The 20,396-nt window shown below is 36.9% G+C and overlaps 1 protein-coding gene across 4 annotated transcripts in view; it reads right to left on the bottom strand.

The window, feature by feature from the left end:
- TSPAN18 (tetraspanin 18) overlaps positions 1–20,396 on the bottom strand; it is a 208,560-nt gene that overhangs the window by 87,025 nt on the left and 101,139 nt on the right. For 3 of the 4 annotated variants that reach the window (XM_083371075.1, XM_083371076.1, XM_083371078.1), the window contains 2 exons: positions 12,613–12,742; positions 2,132–2,221 (listed from right to left, as the gene is read on the bottom strand). In XM_083371075.1, the coding sequence (XP_083227201.1) occupies positions 2,132–2,168 (37 nt within the window). In that variant the 5' untranslated portion in view covers positions 2,169–2,221; positions 12,613–12,742. The remainder of the gene's footprint in view (positions 1–2,131; positions 2,222–12,612; positions 12,743–20,396) is intronic. The other variant, XM_083371077.1, reaches the window with a different exon arrangement.

Raw genomic sequence — 20,396 nt, forward strand, 5'->3', positions numbered from 1 at the left:
TATAGTACCGGATTGGATGATTTATTGTCCAGTTTGTTACCTTTCACTTGAACAACATTAATCAAATATTCATGTTGAAGCTTGAAATATATTTCACGTGCTTCCAATTTCACATTTCCAGTGTGCTTAGTTCATTTTAAAGACATTAGACATTTCAAAGACAACAATCTAGTGTAGTTGCAGATACATATTATCATCTTATTTGCAGACAGACATAAACACATTATGTCCAATGAGTTCTAATTATAGAATTATTTCAGATTTCCTACTTTCATATTTCCTACCACATATTTTCCATGAAGAATGGCCATGATTTAAAAATAAGCAACAGCATTAATTTACTTTGCCAAGAACTTAAAGAAAAAAAATAGACCATGATCCTAATTCATTCTAGAGAAATTAAGACACTTATAACAATCAGTATCTGAGTTTTACAACTCAGGTAGAACATGAAAAAATGTGCCAAAGCAAAAAGGTAGTTATGACAAAGAAGGTTATTTTAGTGTGACCCTGGATGGATAATAATCAATGATTTTTTTAAAAAAAAATGAAAAATGGATATTTTTTTATTTAAATTGGACTTTTTTAATCAAATTTATTTTAATAAAATGCTTTTAGAGTAAAAATCTATCTAAATATAGTTTTCTATTTAAGATACATTAATAATTTAGTTTATTCAGTATGAATAGTTATGTAGCATGAGGCTGTATATTCTGCAATATTTACATTTTTGGTAAACTCATTCAATGAATCCAAGCTCTGCAAGTTAAGATAACATGCACTGACTGCATTGATGCATTCACACAATTTCACCATGAGATAAATCACAAAACAAAGTTCAGGAATATTCCTTTATCCCATTGTTTTGCAAATCTATGTACACAACAAACTGTATGATTGTTTGAAGAGAAATGCATCTAAGTGTTTTAATTAAATAAAAGACTTTGAGTAGTTCTCCAACTATGTGTGATTAACCTATTAATATAAAATCAGTTCTGATATCGCTGCTTTACTAACTTGACAGCTTATTATTCTAAATAGGAAACCTTCATTATGTTTGCAAATAATAATATTAAAGATTCTAACTACCAGCAAGAATGAGTCCTTACATTTAAAGAGCACCTGTCATTTCAGATCCATCATGGCAGCATCTGTTAGCGGGCATCCACTCACCTGCTGCCCATCACGTCCCTCACCTTGTTGTGTCACTGCCGTATCACCAGCCATCCCATTAAAGTGAGTGGGACTGCAGGTGAGTCAACAGGGGGCAGAGGAGGAGATGCTGTGGAACAGAGTTGATAGTTGCTCTTTAAAAATTATGATTTAAATTGAGTTGATTTAAATCAAGCCTTTTTACTAGTGATTTAAATCACGATTTAAATCACTAGTAAAAAGGCTTGATTTAAATCAACTCAATTTAAATCATAATTTAAATTTAAATCAAATGCACCCTGGTGTGACCTGATCTGATTGTAGGGCCATTACTACCAATTATAGTGCCAATAATTCATGACAATTTAGTAAATTCTTCAGAGATGGAACAGCTGCCACTCTTTCATAATTTTTTGAGGTCTTATTTTCGCTGATCATATATGCTGACCTCTTCAGTATGAATTAAATGACTTTATTTCATTTTAAACATTAGTTTACTTTAAAAATCTCTTTGTCCCATAAAATGTACTCCATGAAAAATATTTGACCAAATATACTGTGAAAAAAATTGTACTGGCTATATATTATCAGTAAATTATTTACATATGGATAGAACTGTAATCTTAGCTCAATGTGTCTAAGATTACCAAATCTTCTTCTGATGAACAATGAAGTACTGAAGATTTTCAGAATGCAGCTGGAATTCTTTAAACTACCACTTCACTACTAAGCAACTTAGTGGTAAAAAAAGGAAATACTAGCAGACACATAAGAACTTGTTGAAGACGCTAAATCTATGGGGATGTGCCAGGACTAATTGTTTCCATTCGTAGCTAAAACATTGATTCTCCATCTGCAGAGATAATATAAATATTGCCTCTACAGATGGAGATTTAATTCTGCTTCGAAAATAATAATAAAACAACAAGACAAACAAATATAACACTGTAAAATCGTCAACTCATTGCTACGGGCATACCAAAAGAAGATGCAAGTGTCTTGGGACTCTGAGGCATGGGGCCAGGCCTCTTCTCTCCTCTTGCTTTATGACTCTCAGAACCTCGATAATCTACAAGGAAGGAGTGATGTAAAAGGAGGGATGGTGAGAATAATATTACCGCTGCTATATCATTTCACCCATCATTCTCAAGTCAGTTATCACCTCAGTAAGAGCTGCAGCTGCACTACCATTTCCAGTCTCCTTATCCTCCTAAAATGGATACCTTGGAAGTAATATAGTAAGGGGACAAATCATATGGTGAAATCATAATTTTTGCAGGCCTTGGTGACATTATGACCAACATAATTTTACTCTGAGGTGCATGGAACACTGTTATCTTCCCACCAAAGTGGTATCTATTTAGCTACTCACATTTGCATGCTTTTGGACTCCTAGGTGGGCAGCAGCTGGTGCAAGTAGTGGGAGCTCACCCCATTGTGCAGCACTTGGGTTGCAAACCAGGGCTATCCAGCTAATAAGCTCAATGTCTTTAACTTTAATGGAGCCATTGTGCTCCCTTTCCCCTTTAAATAGGCATAACACCTTGAGGAACTAGTAGAGGCTCTTCTACCATGAAAACAGTCAGATAAAAGAAATCTGAGTCTAGGGCAGAACTGTAATCTAAGTAAGTGTATCAGACAAGACCTTCCCTAGTTGTCACAAAGATAAAGGGAGGAATGTGGAAGAACACATTCAGACTTGCAAGACTATGTTACCATAACTTTATAGTAAAAGTAGTGTCAGCATTCATTCCTAATGTGGTCTACATTGAAAGGCTGACATCTCCACATACACACTTTGCATCACTTTCAGATGAGATTAGTCCTGCTTGTCTCCATGATATAAGCTGATCTCAAAGACTAAATCAGCATTTTTTCCTGAGTTTTTTCTATGCTGTCCATCAATAACAGTGCTGTTTAATAGAAACAGAAGGAACTGTATTCCATCAATATGGCCTCCTTCCTCCCTAAAACTTTGCATTTTGCAAATGGCCAGGCAAATGCACATAACATTCACTGAAAAACATGGATAGGATTTGTAATATAAGGCATTTATTTTCTTCTCTTACATAGAGCAATGACAAGGAGATTTTTGTTACTCCATGAGCTGTGGTAAGTTAGCAATAGGCTGGACATTTTTAATATGTACCTGGGAGTGTTTTTTTAAAAAAACTAACTTCATGGTGTTTCCTACCTTTTCTCAGAGATCTGAGATTTTAGGTATACCTAAAACCTAACAATCACTTCAATATGAGCCAGCAGTGTGCTGCAGCTGCCAAAAAAGCCAACACAGTGCTAGGCTGCATTAACAGAGGGATAGAATCAAGATCAAGTGAAGTACTAATACCACTTTACAATGCTTTGGTAAGGCCACACCTGGAATACTGCATCCAGTTTTGGTCACCACGATGAAAAAAAGATGTTGAGACTCTAGAAAGAGTACAGAGAAGAGCAACAAAGATGATTAGGTGACTGAGGCTAAAACATATAGGGAACCGTTGCTGGAATTGGGTATGTGTAGTTTAACGAAGAGAAGAGTGAGGGGGGACATGATAGCAGTGTTCCAATATCTCAGGGGCTGCCACAAAGAAGAGGGAGTCAAGCTATTCTCCAAAGCACCTGAAGGCAGGACAAGAAGCAATGGATGGAAACTAATCAAGGAGAGAAGCAACCTAGAACTAAGGAGAAACTTCCTGACAGAAAAATTAACCAGTGGAACAACCTGCCTCCAGAAGTGGTGAATGCTCCAACACTAGAAGTTTTTAAGAAGAGACTGGACAGTCATTTGTCTGAAATGGTACAGGGTTTCCTGCCTGAGCAGGGAGTTGGACTAGATGTCCTCCAAGGTCCCTTCCAACTACTACTACTACTACTACTACTACTACTACTACTACTATTATTATTATTATTATTATTATTATTATTATTATTATTATTATTATTATTATCCTGGATTCAATATAATAGACTGTCAATGATTTTAGCACAACCTGGCAGCTGAACTAAATTCCAACTTCTATAACAACAAAAACCCTTTGCACTTTCTGTGCAGATACAATGCATTGGATTGTGAGTCTGAAACCTTTTTGTGCTCACTTCTCTCCTTGGGTTACTTTATTAGCAAAGGTGTTATACTCATGCAATTTCGCTTAATACCCAGGGCAAAAGCTAATTATCTTTAATGATCACATTTACATTCTATTGCCGAGAGACACAATGTCCAAGAAACACACTGATTGGAGTGTTTGAATTTAAAACAAAATAACCCTACTGACTTTCAAAGACTTAAATCTTACTATTGCTTTTTAATTGTGTTTTCTAAGGACCCATATATCCCGATTCCAGGCATTAACACAAGCACATGCAATGTTTTTTGTTTACAATTCTCTGAAGAATTAAAAGCAAAAGAGTGACATTAAATATTAGGTATAATTGAGGGCAGTTTAGCTTTCTCACTTAAAACATTTAAAACTCAAAAAAGATCAGGAAAGCAACCTATGCTATAATATAAACAAGGAATCCAATCCTTTATCATTATTATTGTGATGGATATCCACCCTTGTTTTCCTCAGAAAGTGACAACACCCTTTTGAAAAGTGTGTGCTTATTTTCACTTGTTAACGTAATTGGTAGGTGTAATCATACATAAAAGTTTATTAACATCCATCAGTAAAGCTATGGAACAGAAATAGCACTTAGAGATAATCTATTGGGCACAGGTTAGCTGTCTAATTTGTAAACAAGGGGACAGATTTTAAATTTCATGAATCGGGTGCAGATATGATATTAAAGGTCTTATGTATCAATGACACACAAGTTTCAGATATCCTGATTTTTGAACATCCGGTACGACTAATATTGAGTCTAGAAGGATTCTACTGAATTTCTACATTCATGAAACAATTAGCTTTAGCTTAGAAATTCTTGATTGCCAAAAAGAAAAAAAAATACAAGTTAACTGAAAAATGTAACATCTAATGAAGGTACAAAATGGTGATTTTCAAATGTGCAACACTGTACGTATGTATGCTAGCATTTTGGGAATGAATAGAAAACTATACTTACTTGAAAATAAAAACCAAAACATCTGATCTTCTGTGAGAAAAGAGGAAAACAATGAAGCGTTTCTATTTCTACCAGCCTAAATTCTATTTTGGCATTTTGTATGAACAGCCTTCATTTTTCTATGTTACATGTTTTTAGTTTAATATAAGTAACTAAATACACTTTAAGCACATAAATAAATTCTTCAGGGTAAACAGAATGCCTGTGTATGAAATGCATCTTCCTTACTAGCTATGCCAGGGGTAGGAAACCTCGGCTCTTTTATGACTCGTGGACTTCAACTCCCAGAATTCCTCAGTCAGCACAGCTGACTGAGGAATTCTGGGAGTTGAAGTCCACGAGTCATAAAAGAGCCGAGGTTGCCTACCCCTGAGCTATGCTGACAGCAGCCTAGTCCTCCACCCCAAGCCCCCCTCGTACTATGGTTTTGAATGTACAAATCCTCAGCCTCAATTGATTTATCAGTTTCTTTTGCTGACCCCCTAGGTCTTCTCCTCCTTTCAAATGACTTACAGTACTTCAGTCTAGACAAGTAACCACAGTTAAAAGGTCAGTGAATGTAATGACTTCAGCTAACTGTTCAAACACTGCAGCAGCCTACTTTTGAAGGGAGAAAAGTGAAGGACTCAAATGAGAGGGGCTGATTACACACTTGCAAAGCAGTCAAGAGCATTCAGACAGTTAGGCAGCTACCAAATCACACCATTTTAGAGCTCCACTTCCAAATTGCAAAGTATGAAAAAAAGGAAGTGGGTATATAAAGAATAGTGTTCAGATTCTTTTTTTTTAATAGCCATGGGAATTCTATTGCAGACCACCCATTATCTGAAAATACGATGATCCAGAACAACACACAATATGGGCTGGCAGCTTTTTTTTTTTAATCCCATTTATATCCCGCCCTTCTCCGAAGACTCAGGGCGGCTTATAATTTAAGCACAAACCTATGTGCTTAGCAATAGCCTTCATTCTATGTATATGCCTGCTTATTAGGGCTTTCGCCCCCCCCCCCAAGCGGCATTATTACAAAGTCAGCTTAATTGCCCCCAACAATCTGGGTCCTCATTTTACCAACCTCGGAAGGATGGAAGGCTGAGTCAACCTTGAGCCTGGTGGGATGAGAACCTGCACTAACTGCAGGCAGCTGGTGTTACTTAAGGAGGCATTAGCCCACTGCTCCACCAAGGCTCCTGGTCTATACCTCTCATCAGTGCTTTTTTTCTAAAAGAAAAAGGTGCCGGAACTCACACATGTCATACAACCCGCCTTGCCTACCCTACAAGGCTCCATCCAAAAAAGCTGCCAGAACTCTGTTCTGAGCGTTCTATGACAAAAAAAGCCCTGCCTCTCATACATGAGAAAGTGTTGTATTTGTGTTGTATTTCAGCAAAATTATAAAGGTGGAACCACAACCACCTTCCATATTAGGTACAGGCAACTACAGACTAACCTTTATTTTCTTCCTGTTCCTTGCCCTGTCATTGTAGGCTTTCCGCAGTAGACAAAGGAATCAACAGTTCTGAATGGCTCAGATTTTATCATTTCCTATAGCTGGAAGCAGGCACCTGAGTCATCTTGTTATTATGAAGCAATCATTCCATCTTAAATTGTAAGGGATTTCTGAAAAGTCTACCAGAAATAGCTAAATTCCGTAATGATTTCACACAGTTTCAGTCCTCTTCATTCTGCTCAGCACACTGGTGACTCCACTGTAATTGGCAACACCTACTGCTGCAGCAAATGAGGATCAATTCTGTGTATATAGGAGGGATATTATAAAAATACACTTGTTTACTTTGCACATTCATACTTAAATTTTTGATAATCTGAACACAAACGTAAATGTTGGGATTGATCCTTTGAAGATAAAAGCATTATTCTACACAATTTCTTAACAAATCAGTCACACCATAACACTTTCTATTACTTTAAGCCTATCCAAGCAAACTTAGTCACAGGTTTAATTAAACTTGGGTAAGTCCTCAGAAGGTTACGGTTATTAAAAGCTGCTAATTTATCTCAGTACATATGCTAATCTGTTCTGTAATCCACCTCACTTTGTAAGCATATGTGTTTAGATGGCACAAAATACACAAGAAAATCCTTTAAGCATTCCCAACTTGTAGGTCAATGATAAACACATCCATTTGAAATTTTCCATTTCATTTGATGGAACATGCCTTACTCTAAGCAAATTTTAGACAAAACGTGGGTGAAATCTGCTAAATGAAGCAGAGAAAGCACTATAAATGTAACAGCTGCTTAAAGTTGTTTCCAGAAGAAATGTGGTTTAAAGCAGTGTTGCTTTATCACAATATTCTTTATAGCCACTTACAGCCTGCACTTGAAAAAGACTTAGAGGGACCTTTTCCCATAGCAATGGCTGAAAGCTCTCTAGGGTGGCTTTGGCACACAGTGCAGGTTGAATACATACCAAAATTATATAGCCTGTCCCCCTTATGAAGAACTCAGCAAAATAATGCAGCCACACATTACTGATGCCACACAGGCTGGATTTCTCTGTTGCATACCAAAAATTATTCAGGCTGGACAGTTTAATGGGCTGTATGAATAACTTTGAGAAATAGGAAGAGACCCAACCAGGGCAATGATTGGTGAAGAGAAGGAATGAAGGTAGAGAAATCACTCAGAAGAGATGGGTGTTCTCTGAAAAGTAGAAGGATATGTCTGTCTGTCTGTCTGTCTAACTGTGTCCATGTGTGTCCTTTAAACTTGCAAGATTCTATTAGTATAAACTTATTTTTTTAAAAAAACTGTTTGAAGCCAGCATACGTAGTTATTTCAATGAGGCAAATCAGGTGGCCTCTTTGCTGAAGAAAATCATAGTACCTCCATGATCCATATTTTCTCTACCTACCAAATACATGTACAAATCTATCATTCTGGGAATTGAACATCCTGGGGTAATCTAGAACACCCAGGGCTTTTTTGTCATAGAGCGCACCGGAACAGAGTTCTGGCACCTTTTTTCGACGGATTTTCCAGAGTTGCGTTCTTTTCCTATTGTTGCCCTTCCTATCCTAGCTTGCTTTTGAAAATGCCCCGCTGGTGGCACGGTGTGAGCGGGGTCCCCTCCGGTGCTGTCTGCCTCCTCTAGGAGCCATGAGGCGCCAGAGCACCACAGCCAGACTATGTGGTGTGGAAGCTGATGGTGGCAGTGGGAGACACATAAACATGGAGGCCATCTTTCACGAGAGGGTGAGTGAGCCTTTTGCCTTCCCTTACAGAAGGTGTGTGTGTGTGTGTGTGTGCATGCGTGTGTGTGTGTGTGTGTGTGTGTGTGTGAGGTTAAAAAGAGGCAAAGCAAGAGGAAAGAAAGTCAGCTGGCGTGGAAGCTTGCCCGACAGCAAAACTTTGCTGTTTTGGTTCCTTGGGTAGTTCAAAGGCTGAGATGTCTACGAAAATCTCTTTTTAGTCTTTTATACTTTTATATTCAAACTGCAGAGGGGAAGAATAAGAATAAAGTTAATGTCTTGTGATTTGGAGGTATTATTATTATTAATAATATATATTAATTATGTATTGGTCAGATGTAAAGATAGACCTACTACAGTATGAGGTTTAATCAGATCTATTTATTAAATTGGGTTTAACTTAAAAATAAATTAAAAGGAATCTGTTCACTGAAGTTTCAACTTTAATTTGTTTCAAGTCAATATCCATATTAAACTCCAAATGTAAATTTTTCCACCTTGTTTGACAACTTCTTAAAAATAATTCAATCTTTTACAAGCAACCAAATTTTGTTTTATTGGGCCAATTTCATTCCACATAGTATGCTGACATTTCCACTCATTAAACTAAATGGGTATGCCAGTGGTAAATATCCCAAAAGATGAATAAAATGCCTTCTTGTAATTTAAAGCCACACAGCGCATGGTAACATTAATAGTATTAACTTAATTTGAACAAAACCCTAGTCTTTTATATACACTAAAAAATGAAGGTTGTTTTTTTTTCCAACTACAAAGGTAAACTTTGTAGGGTAGGCAAGGCAGGTTGTATGATGTTTGTGAGTTCTGGCACCTTCTTCTTCTTCTTTTTTTACAAAAAAATAAAGCACTGAGAACACCTAACTATTTCTTTTCTGAACCCTGCAAGTACATTCCATCCATCTTTGGGATGATCTCACAATTCTCTGGAAGTTGTTCCCCTAAATCAGAAGCAGTATGTGGTCTTCCAGACAAGGTGTTCTGAATGAAATGAGATAGTTTCAGGGCCAGGACATGTCCACAACACCATGATCTATTTCTAATTCAAAGAATTAATTTTGTAAAAATCTCTAGCTATTCCCAGAACAGATGGATAAGCAGGATACAGAGAAGAAAATATAAAGTTCCAGAACAAAAAAAATGTTTTCTGTATTACCGGAGCTACATAATCATGAGGCTGCTATACATGCTTTACTAGAAATTATCTATCATTTTAAATTGAATACAAGGGCACAGAATTGAAACAAACATCAAATTACTTTTGATCATTCTACAAGATATAGAACCTAATAATACATTGTAAAATTAGAAATAAATCATTATTGATCAAGATTGAACACAACTATTGGATTGTAGCATTTAAGATAATTTCATCTATATGCTTAAGTACAGACTACAGAAACATTCACTGACTTTGTTAGGAAGTGTAGTAGCTATGGGTTTTGATTTGTCTTCCCCAAACTGGTGACTTCTAGGTTAATTGCATTAACCTTGCAATTCACAAGTGGACAACAGGCGTGGATTAACCGCAAGTTCTACAAATTATAGTTCCAATCTATATGGAGAGAAAGTTAGGTAATCCTACAGTAGTTCTCAAGTTACGACCATGTTTAGTGACTATTTGAAATTATGATAGCACTGCAGAAAGTATGACACTTATGACAGTCACAGCATCCCCAGTCATGTGATTGTGATTTAGGTGGTTGACAACTGGCATGTATTTATGATGGTTGAAGCATCCCGGGATTATGTGGTCACCATTTGTGACCTTCCCAGCTGGTTTCCAACAAGCACATTCAGTGAGAAATGCTGGGATTACTTAACAACTGTGTGATTTCCTTAATAATTGTGTGAACAACCACCACAAAAAAGGTAGTAAAACTGGACACTGTCACATGATAACTCACTTAATAACTGTATTGCTTAGCAATGGAAGTTCTGGTCCCAGGTTCTGTCTGTAAATGAAGGACTACCAGTATTTTAGAATATACAGTATTTATAACTAGATTGGGTAAGCCAAATACCAAAACCTTGTATTTCCATTTCAACTTCCATACACAAAGACTGCCCGTATTTCATAGCTTTAACATTAGTTGGCTTAAAATGGCATCGACCTATGGGCACGAGTCCACTCAAAGTTATTATTTTAAAATTTCATTTACTTTAATTAAATTTTATTTAATTTCATTTACTTTCAGTGGGAGTTAAATTTTACTTTAACTTCCACTGAAAGCAAAAGTGGATTTGGAATTGGTTTCAGTTTACAAGTATATTTTGACAATATCAAGTGATTTACTGAGATATTTCTATACCACTCAGTCACAAATGCATTTTCATAATATGAAATTATTCAAAGTACTGTCATTCCCCGCTCATTCTAAGGCAGTAGAATTTTTGCGGCATGATACATTTCAATTTCCCCCCCCCTTTTATTCTTTATCCCCAAGGATCTCCTTATAAAACATGTCTTCATTTAGATTTGTTCATGGCTTGCTTTAGTGGAAAGCAACTCATGGATCCTTTTTAAACATCTCTGAAACTGCCTGATTATTTTAGGAGTCCTAGCACAGAAAGAAAGAAAAATCATTCATCTATCAGAGAAGATGGCCACAGCACTCCCACGGAGCCTGCTGTGAGGCTGGAGTAGCACTTCACAAACAGCCACATAATCAATTGATCTGTAGCTTTTAGAAAGGAAGGGACTTTTATCCTCTGAATGCCAATTTTTACTCATTCACATGTCCTGGCTATTTTTCCTGCTTGGGAAGCTAATTTCCCCTCCCCCACACACACACACAAACATACACAACACAACCACAATTTACAAATGGACCAGATGAAGTTAAAAGAAAGAAGATATGCTGGATGCTTTTGCTGTTGGGGATAGCCTAGAACCCCAATAAGCTTGATAAAATTGAGCTCTTATTCCACTACCTCTTTTCCCCAAGTACCTTTTGAAGCCACAATATTCTTTTAAGACAAGCCACATATCAACGCAATACATTTTCAGCAATATCAAAACAAATGTGAAGACACCAGTCTCAAATGCATAGCTGTGTTTGATAAAAGTCAAAGTTTGCCTCCTCTACTGCTAGAGACAACCTGCCACAGAATTACTGTTGAGAGAAAACTTTAAAAAGCCGTTTTGTTTAATCTCTACCCTTTAGGCAGCTTAAGCGACACTACAATTTTACCATTAAAAATGCTAAAAATTCTATACATGTAAATATTAAATTGCAAACTCCTACTGTTTCCTTTCATTGCAAATGGCAGCATTAATTCTTCCACACTGACAAAAAATATTATGTATATCTACAGAGAAAATTCCCAAGGGAGAATCCCAGGAAAAACCTAGAGGAAATAGTATAGAAAACATTTTTGCTGTGGTTAACCAATAGACTTCATAATAGAACATGGAAAGAAGGAACAAAAGAATAAGAAATCTAGCACAAGTGAATGAAACTTCATTAGTTCCCCTCGAGTTTTCCACATAGTTGAAATACCTGCATTTTTTAAAAGTACTCTATTAAGAAGTATTCCAGACAACTATTTGTATCTGCTAAACCACATGTGACCCTCAATCTAATTTCATGTGGTCTTTGGTCTCATTTAAAATCTATTAGGTCTGTTCAGATATCTACCAAGATCTGTCTGCCTCTTCCGAAAAACAAAAAGAGAAAGGAATGAAGTGTCAGGGGGGAAAAAAGGATTGTCATTATTCATGAACTTTCATAAACACATATCTGTACTTGTCCCTTTATTTCTGGCTGTGGGTGTAGACCTAAAAGGTTTACAAGCAGCTGAAGTTTGCATTTGGTAAATTTGCAAGATTCATTTTTCTCACCATGCACATGTATACGTAATCCGAACTAGACGGTGTTGTTTCTCTGTGTCATGTAATATATGTGGGTGTATGCATAATTTTGTGTTTATTTATTTTTGTCATATTCATGTAGTGTATACTGGAGGTGAGGAACCTTTGAGAGCTGTATGCAATGAAATTTCATTTTAATCTATGTTGATTAGTGTACATTCAAAGTGACAATAAAGTTATTATTCTATTATTCTATTCTTTATGTAATCAAGATACAAATGGCACCATCAGCATAAACAGGACAATCTTTAAAAGCTTCATAACAGAAGTTGAGCTACCATCTCTTACCTTAATCTTGGGGACTTGATAATTTGAATTTTCAAGTTAAATATTTATTTTTTCCTCCAGTCCAACTGATGCAAACATGGATTGAACAGGAAGGCTTTACATCAGCAAGCTTAAGCAATAGTGCATTGCCCTGTTGGGAATAAGTGGGAAGAAAAAAGAAGATATAATGATTAAGGAGCTGCCTAGAAACCAGGCAACTGTGAGTTCTAGTCCTGCCTTAGGCATGAAAGTTGGCTGGCTGATTTTCGGCCAGTCATTCTCTCTAAGCCCAACACACCTCACCTATTGTTATGGGGAGAATAAAAGGAGGAAGGAGTTTGAGTTACATATAAAAGTAATAGAGATGGAATTTATTTATTTTTTTAAAAAAATTGTCAAACCACTGCCACAAAACTGGAATTCTGCTGTTTTAGGGCCTTTGACCTTATACTATAAACTCTTATACTATAAACTTTCCAAAGCATATGTTGACATCAGTATAAAAGCTGAAAGATTTTATCACCATCTTTCTTTTCCAACTACTTTCCCAACAGGCCTTTCTGTTTAAAAGGCATTGATTCAAAAGAAAGTGAGTTTAAAAAAAAAAACAGAGAGGTGAAGATGTAACTAAAGAGAAAGATTTTTAAAAAAAGAATTCTGTCTCTAAAGATATCATAGGGAAGCTGAAAGTCGGCTTTTCCTATTATGATACTATGATTTATTTTAGAAATGGAACACAACAACAGGCTGATTTAATTAACAAAGTGACATATAAACAGCAACCACAATAAAAAAATATAGTAGCAGTAATAATAACTATTCATTAGTGATTGGAAATAGAAAGCAAAAGAATTAATGCAAAGCAGTATGGTTGTGTAGGTAAGTAATTTGCATAATACCCAGCTCCCAAAGACTCTGGGTGACTGACAACAATTAAAACATGAGAACACAATAAGAAGCAGAAAATAAGGAAAGGAAAGGAATAAAATAAAATAGAAAATAAAACAGAAAATAAAATAAATAAAATAAAATAAAATAAAATAAAATAAAATAAAATAAAATAAAATAAAATAAAATAAAATAAAATAAAATAATAAAATAAAATAAAATAAAATAAAATAATAAAATAAATAAAATGGTGAGAACAACAAAGAGACTCAAAGAGGTTTTACTCTCCCTCACCAAAGATCTGGGTAAAAAGGCAGTTCTTCAAGACTCTTCTAAACAACACCACACTGGTGTCTATTTATATCTCAGAAGGAACCCATTCCAGGGGGAAGGGTGCTTCTACCAAGAAGATGGTGCTTCCAGGATCTTCATAGGTATTATTGTTTAACTGAAGGAACCTGGAACATGCCAAACCTATACGTTTCAATCAAATAGGGTAAAACCTATTTGTTGTTAACATGGGATTAATTCAATCCTTACTCTTATCATTAAATCTAGATTCATCCTTTCATTTTTAGAAAATTTTACCGAGACAGTATCCATTCTTAATACAAATTTCTTTCAGTGTACGTAATTATTCTCCGAGTCCCAGACATTTATTTATTTATTTAACATACAATGTCAGAGAAATCTACAAATGCTAGGCACAATGCAATCCTGGCAGCCTTAGCTGCTAATTCATTCTGTTTGTTGCTTGCATGCCTATCCTTGGGGCATCACAGGGGGCATAGTAGCTTATACCAGCTGACTAGCAGTGCTTGGGTTGCTGGTTCTTGCACGCTCTTCCATCAGTCTCACTTTGCCTCATCTCATGTTGCATTGTCTCGCTTCTGGCCAGGTCCATCACTTGCTTCTGTTCTCTATACACACACAAATACAGCTAGGTTTTTATACCAAAGTGGTACCCATTTATCTACTTGCAGTATTACTCGCTTTCAAACCCGAGTGGGCAGGAACTAGGGAATGAGTGACATGAGCCCACCCTGTCTTGTGGAGCCAGGCTTGAACCGCTCGAGTCCAGAACGTTTCTGGCCAGCAGTTCCAGCATCATTAAGCCACTGCACCACCACATCCCCTCATAGAAACAAATGTGTACTGTAGCTTATATTGTAGAGTTTTTCTTTCTGTGCCATTGCACTAGCTGTTTTATTCTCATTAGGGATATTTTAACTTATATTTGTTTTATGTAAGGTAGTTTATGCTAAGTGTTTTCATTAATTGTGGCTGCGTCAGAACATGATTAATAAGTAAATAAAAGCTTTTCATAATGCATTCCATATTTGGAAAATGTAATTTAATATCATAGTTCCATACTTTGCTATTATATTTATTTCAACATTGTATTAATGTAGGCTAATGCAGTTCATTTGAGACTAAAATGGATTTATAACTGGACTAGACTAAATCATATGAGTTAAAGAGTGCTCAAATATCTTATAATACCAACACACTGACATGCACACACCCAAAATAGTTATCCAATTAATTTTAAAGATGCTTTCAGAGGCTAACTAGATACAAAATACTATTTTTGATGAATTACCGGTAACTTTATTCTTAAATACCCGGACCATTTATTTTCCAAAAATATAATGTATTCCTAGTCTTTGTTCTACAATTCAGGTATGTAAGTATAACAACAAAAGGCAAGTGGAACATGTTGTCCTTCAAGCACCCAGATCCATAAACACCATGGCCATTGTCTAGGACAAGCTAACGATTATGGGAACTAAAAGCCAATACTTGAAGGCACCAGTTTGGGGAACTTTACAATTAATTATCAAGTTAATTAATAATTAATTAATAACAATTAATTATCAAGTTGTACGGCAACTGATTCTATTGAGCTTTGTTTCATTTTGAACAAAGCAGTATGTGTAACAGGCAGAGCTGCTATGCTATAAGAGAGGGACTGGATTCATTTCTTATAGATGCCCTCCATTTACTAGAAAACGGCAATGTTGCTTTCTACACATTATTTCCTGAAGCCTACGGAAGATGAATTGCATTATGGTAAGAAACCATGCTCAGAAGGCAACATTATCAACTTCTAGTTCATTGTGATAGCACATTTTTTTAAAAAAATTCCATTTATATCCCATCCTTCTCCGAAGACTCATGGCGGCTTACAAGCTTAGCAATAGCCTTCATCCTATGTATATGCCTGCTTATTAGGGCTTTCACACACACACCCCAAGTGGCATTATTACAAAGTCAGCTTATTGCCCCCAACAATCTGGGTCCTCATTTGGCTTCATCCATGTGGTTTCAAGAGATCAAATAGCATTAAAACACTAGAAAACATTAGATGGTTAGATCGTGATTCTTGCCTTGATGAAAGAATTCAGGATATGTTCATTTGAGAATGCAGCTTGATTCCCACAGGGTATGAGAAAATGCAACTCATTACCTCAGGTGATTTTTAGTGTTTTTGCAAACCGTCAGCTTCGCTTGAATATGTTGATGCCATGCTTCTTTAGCAGTTTAACAGGGGATAACAAAACTGGCTGGAGATTATTCTAAACCCCTATTATTCCAATATTTAATTTATGCCATTAAGTAGCAGGAACAGCAACAGCTAAGCTGTTACTCAGTGCTGTGCAGCATTTATTACACTGACCAGCCAAAAGACAATATTACTGGCACCGCAGAAAGATGGCCAGTGCTTAATGTGATGATGAAGTGTATTGCTTTAGATCTGTGTCATAGAAACTGGTTATAATAATTGCTTTCCTGCATAAACAAAATGTGCCCTCCTCTATTCCCAAAGGTGTGACACTTTAAAATGTGCAAGCAGGAAAGTACAGAATAAACCTCAGATTACAGCTTGACAAATATATTTGTGACTCTATTAATCTTTATAATATTCTTCTTGACTATAAAAAGAAGGGAATTATTACCTAGCAGATGAAATGATTTTATCCATATTCCTGGAACTGATCTTAGACAAGCCCCCCCCCCCCCCCCCCGCCCCAAGTTTTCAGCATTATTTATACTAAGGATGATCAATTCCTGTGGGACTCAGCTTAGATGCTCCCACATGAGCTGATTGATGGATGCTGAGAGCCTTGTTCTCTATATTTCTTGTGCTGCATTTCCCTGCCTCTTGCCAAAACGCTGTTATTGAACTACTGAGAAATATTTATCTATTTAATGTCTATGGACTTGCCATATACTTGCCAAGCAACTCTAGGCAGCTAACAAAAAATTAGAATATCAAAATACATAAAATAAGCAAAGCTATATACAGTGCTGGAGACAATAAATCATGTATAACATATTAATGGCTCACTCAACATGCTGGACCTATGCCAAAGATGAGAATCAGTTCTTCAGGGCCTTTCTAAAAGGAGGGTGTTATTCCACGAGGTAGGCACTTGTAGTAAGGGCCACTAATGGAGCTTTCTGAGCAGCAAAGTAGGGATAGGGGCAAAAAAAAATACATACGGCATGTACTTTTTTTATTAATAGCAAGGATAATAGTTGTATGTTTCAAAATTAGGTTTTACAATATTAAAGCTGATTAATAGGTCACTTCTAACTTCTTTACCTTGTGTTTTTTAAGTAACAAATTTGAAAAATAATAAGAGCAAATGCCATCTCCTCAGAGAACAATGGACTACCCAGTAGAACAGGGGTCACCAACCTCCGGTCCGTGGACCAGTACCAGGCCGCGGCATGCCAGACAAGGAAAGCCCATCTGCAGGATGCAGGCAGCACACAAAACCACTCCCCCTCCAGTCTGCAGAAAAACCTCTCTCCATGTAATCGGTCCCTGGTGCCCAAAAGATTGGGGACCTCTGTAGTAGAAGATTGCAGAGTTTGATTACAAACAATGGCATGACAAAATAGCAGCAAAGGTGCACTGGAATATCTGCAAGAAATACCACTTGCCTGCAAGCAATAACTGGTGAAATTATAGAAAATGAAGAAGCTAAAGTGCTTCGGGACTTTAGAATTCAAACAGACAGGTATCTGTAGATACTGCAGATAAGAAAGTCAAAAAGTCTGGATATTGGACATGGTAATGTACCTACAGACAGCAAAACTGAAGGGAAAGAACTAGAGAAAATCACAAAATACAAAGACCTGCAAATAGCAGTAGAATATGGCAAAAGAAATCAAAGATAGTACCAACAGTAATAGGCCTCTTAAGTGCAATCACAGAACTGGAATACCACGTGAACATCTTTGGCATTGACAAAAAATCATCATCCATCAACTGCAAAATGCATTTTTACTTGGAATAGCTTATAAACTGTGATGATACTTATAACACCATCCAAACAACATCTGCCTATTCCAGGTCCTTAGGAAGGACTCAATAGTTGGATAAAAATGCCAAACCCACTCTAACATCTAGCTGACTGTGCAACCAGAAATAATAGCATATGTTTATGGAATTAAGAGGTATAATATCACTGACTCACAGTGATTCCCATTGCATCTAGCCTTTCTCAGAACTGAACTTTGATTTTCATTCTTTTGCTTATGAACAATTTTTTTACATCTTTCTACATAAAGATGCAAAGCTTTTACATTTGAAGGAGGGGTATCTCTTACATTCTCACATAATCTGGACAACTGCAGTTATTTCTGTGCCAGCTAGGAATAATGGGAGTTATAATCCAATATATATGGAAGACCAGAATGGGACGACTCGCCCCTGCCAACTCACCATGGTCAGTGGGCTGCCACCAGCTGGCAACTGCCAACTCGCCTCTGCCAAGTCACCACAGGACAACTCCACAAAGCCAACTCACGGTGGGGACAATTCACCATGGGTGGCTGGAGGAAGAGCTGGGTGGGTGGGCAAACGAGTGGGTAGGCAGAGCACAGAGCACATCAGGGCAGGCGGTCAAGGACTTCCCATTTTCATACTCCCTTCTGCCACTGCGTTGGGCTCGGAGCTGCCACTGATGTCGCTACCATGCCAGTTATGGAGTCTGGCTTGGTGGCAGTGGCGGCAGTTCCCTGTCAGACTCTGACCCACCACTGCTGCATGCCAGGCTTGGCAGCAAGGGGTGTGAAAATAGGAAGCCCCAGACATCCTCGCCTCCCAGCTGCCCCCCTCCCCAAGTTTTGCCTGCTTCCTAGGACTGAGAAAGAGAGATTGGCTCACGGTCACCCAGCTATCTTTGTGCCTAAACCAGAACCAGAATTCATGATCTCCTGGTTTCTAGCCTTGTGCCTTAAACCATTTCCCCAAACAGACTTTGCCTTCAAACAGTGGTGAATTGCAGATTTCATCAAGACAGCTGATGTTGCTAGGAATGATAGCTTCTCGGCAATTGAGGGTTGGAGGATTCTTATTCTTGATCTAAAGGAAGGAAATTGTCCTTCAGGTTTTGTAAGATGGGTATTTTCTATACAAACCTGAGTCCCAGAGAGAGTAGGAAGAAAGGAAAAGGAGCCATTGTTGATTTACAATGTGAATTTTACATGCTGTGACCCTTTGTATAAAACAGCTTAACCTAATCATGGCTAAAAGTCACATCCAAAAGAAACACACATACACGTGTGTGTGCACAGTGAATTTAATACAAACCAGAAACCAACACTTTAAATAAATAAAAACAGAAATGGGCCGTGGAGGTCCCCTCCAAATATTTGCTATTGCAAATATGCTGTTTCTTATATTGTATAGGAAATGAATAACCATAATAAGGAATAATTGTGCCCATAGACAATTTCATGGGAAAAGGAAATACCATCTCCTCCAATTTTGAAGGCAATTTACTAAATCATGCTGGATTAAAAGATTTTCCCTTACATTGCTAATCTTTTATATTCTTCAGCTTAACATGTGAGATTCCAAAGGATAATTTCTCACTGTTGAATGCTTACCAAGCAGTATGCCCACTTCTCATATAGTTTTTATTTCTCATGGTATGAGAGTCATACGAACTAAGTCAGCATGGGACAGAAGAATAAAAGAGTGGAAGGGATCGATTCTGAATCCGAATGTACCAAGTGAACATGATGAGGCAGATCAAGGACAACTGTAAACAACAATCAAATTACTGTAAAAGCAAATCAACAAGAAATTGATTTATTTTTACAGCAACCATGATGTAAATGTCAGCTAAAATGAAGCACCCAGACGTGATCTTAATTTGATGCCAAAGGGGGGAAAAATGCAAAACTATTATTTTAACTTTAAAGATTTGTGAAGTACAGTACAGAGTACATTATGTACACTTGAACTCTATTGCCCCATGAAAACTATTAGATTTATATCCCACCCTTTGTTTATAAATTGTAACAATACCAATGTGAGCTAGCTGTGCCAGGTGACTGTGTCAATTTATAAGCTAGATATCTTTATTTCACATTTATTGAACAAAGAACATGTTAGGATTTAGCTGCCAAAAATGTGACAAGAGTTTGTATATACTGTTTCTGCAATCACTACATGTGACATTTTCTCCTTAATTTCCTGGATCATATATAACAAGAGCAATTGGGAACCCAGTAAAAGGTATTTTTTAAAAAGATGTTTAGTGATTTACATTTGAAGAGGGATGGCAGATTTGGACCATGTGTATTCCTAATATATCCATTATGTATCTCTGCATACCCCTACTGTCTTTATGTGTTACTTATATGTAGAAGAAAAGGTTTCCAAATAGAGCTGGAATCTTGCCTATCTCTAACATTATCTGGTTCTTCTCTTTCTATCATTTACACTTGTATTAACTCATTACATTGGACAGCTTTCATACACTGACTTTTTTAAGTTGAAGCTTTTCTGAACATTGAGAAACCTAAGGCACAAGGAAGCTTCAATACTGAGATGTCTCTACACAACAGGAACACTATGTTCACGTATCCTCACCAACATATCCATTGTGAAG

This window comes from Vipera ursinii (assembly GCF_947247035.1).
Source record: "Vipera ursinii genome assembly, chromosome: 1".
Classification (NCBI taxonomy): Eukaryota; Metazoa; Chordata; class Lepidosauria; order Squamata; family Viperidae; genus Vipera; species Vipera ursinii.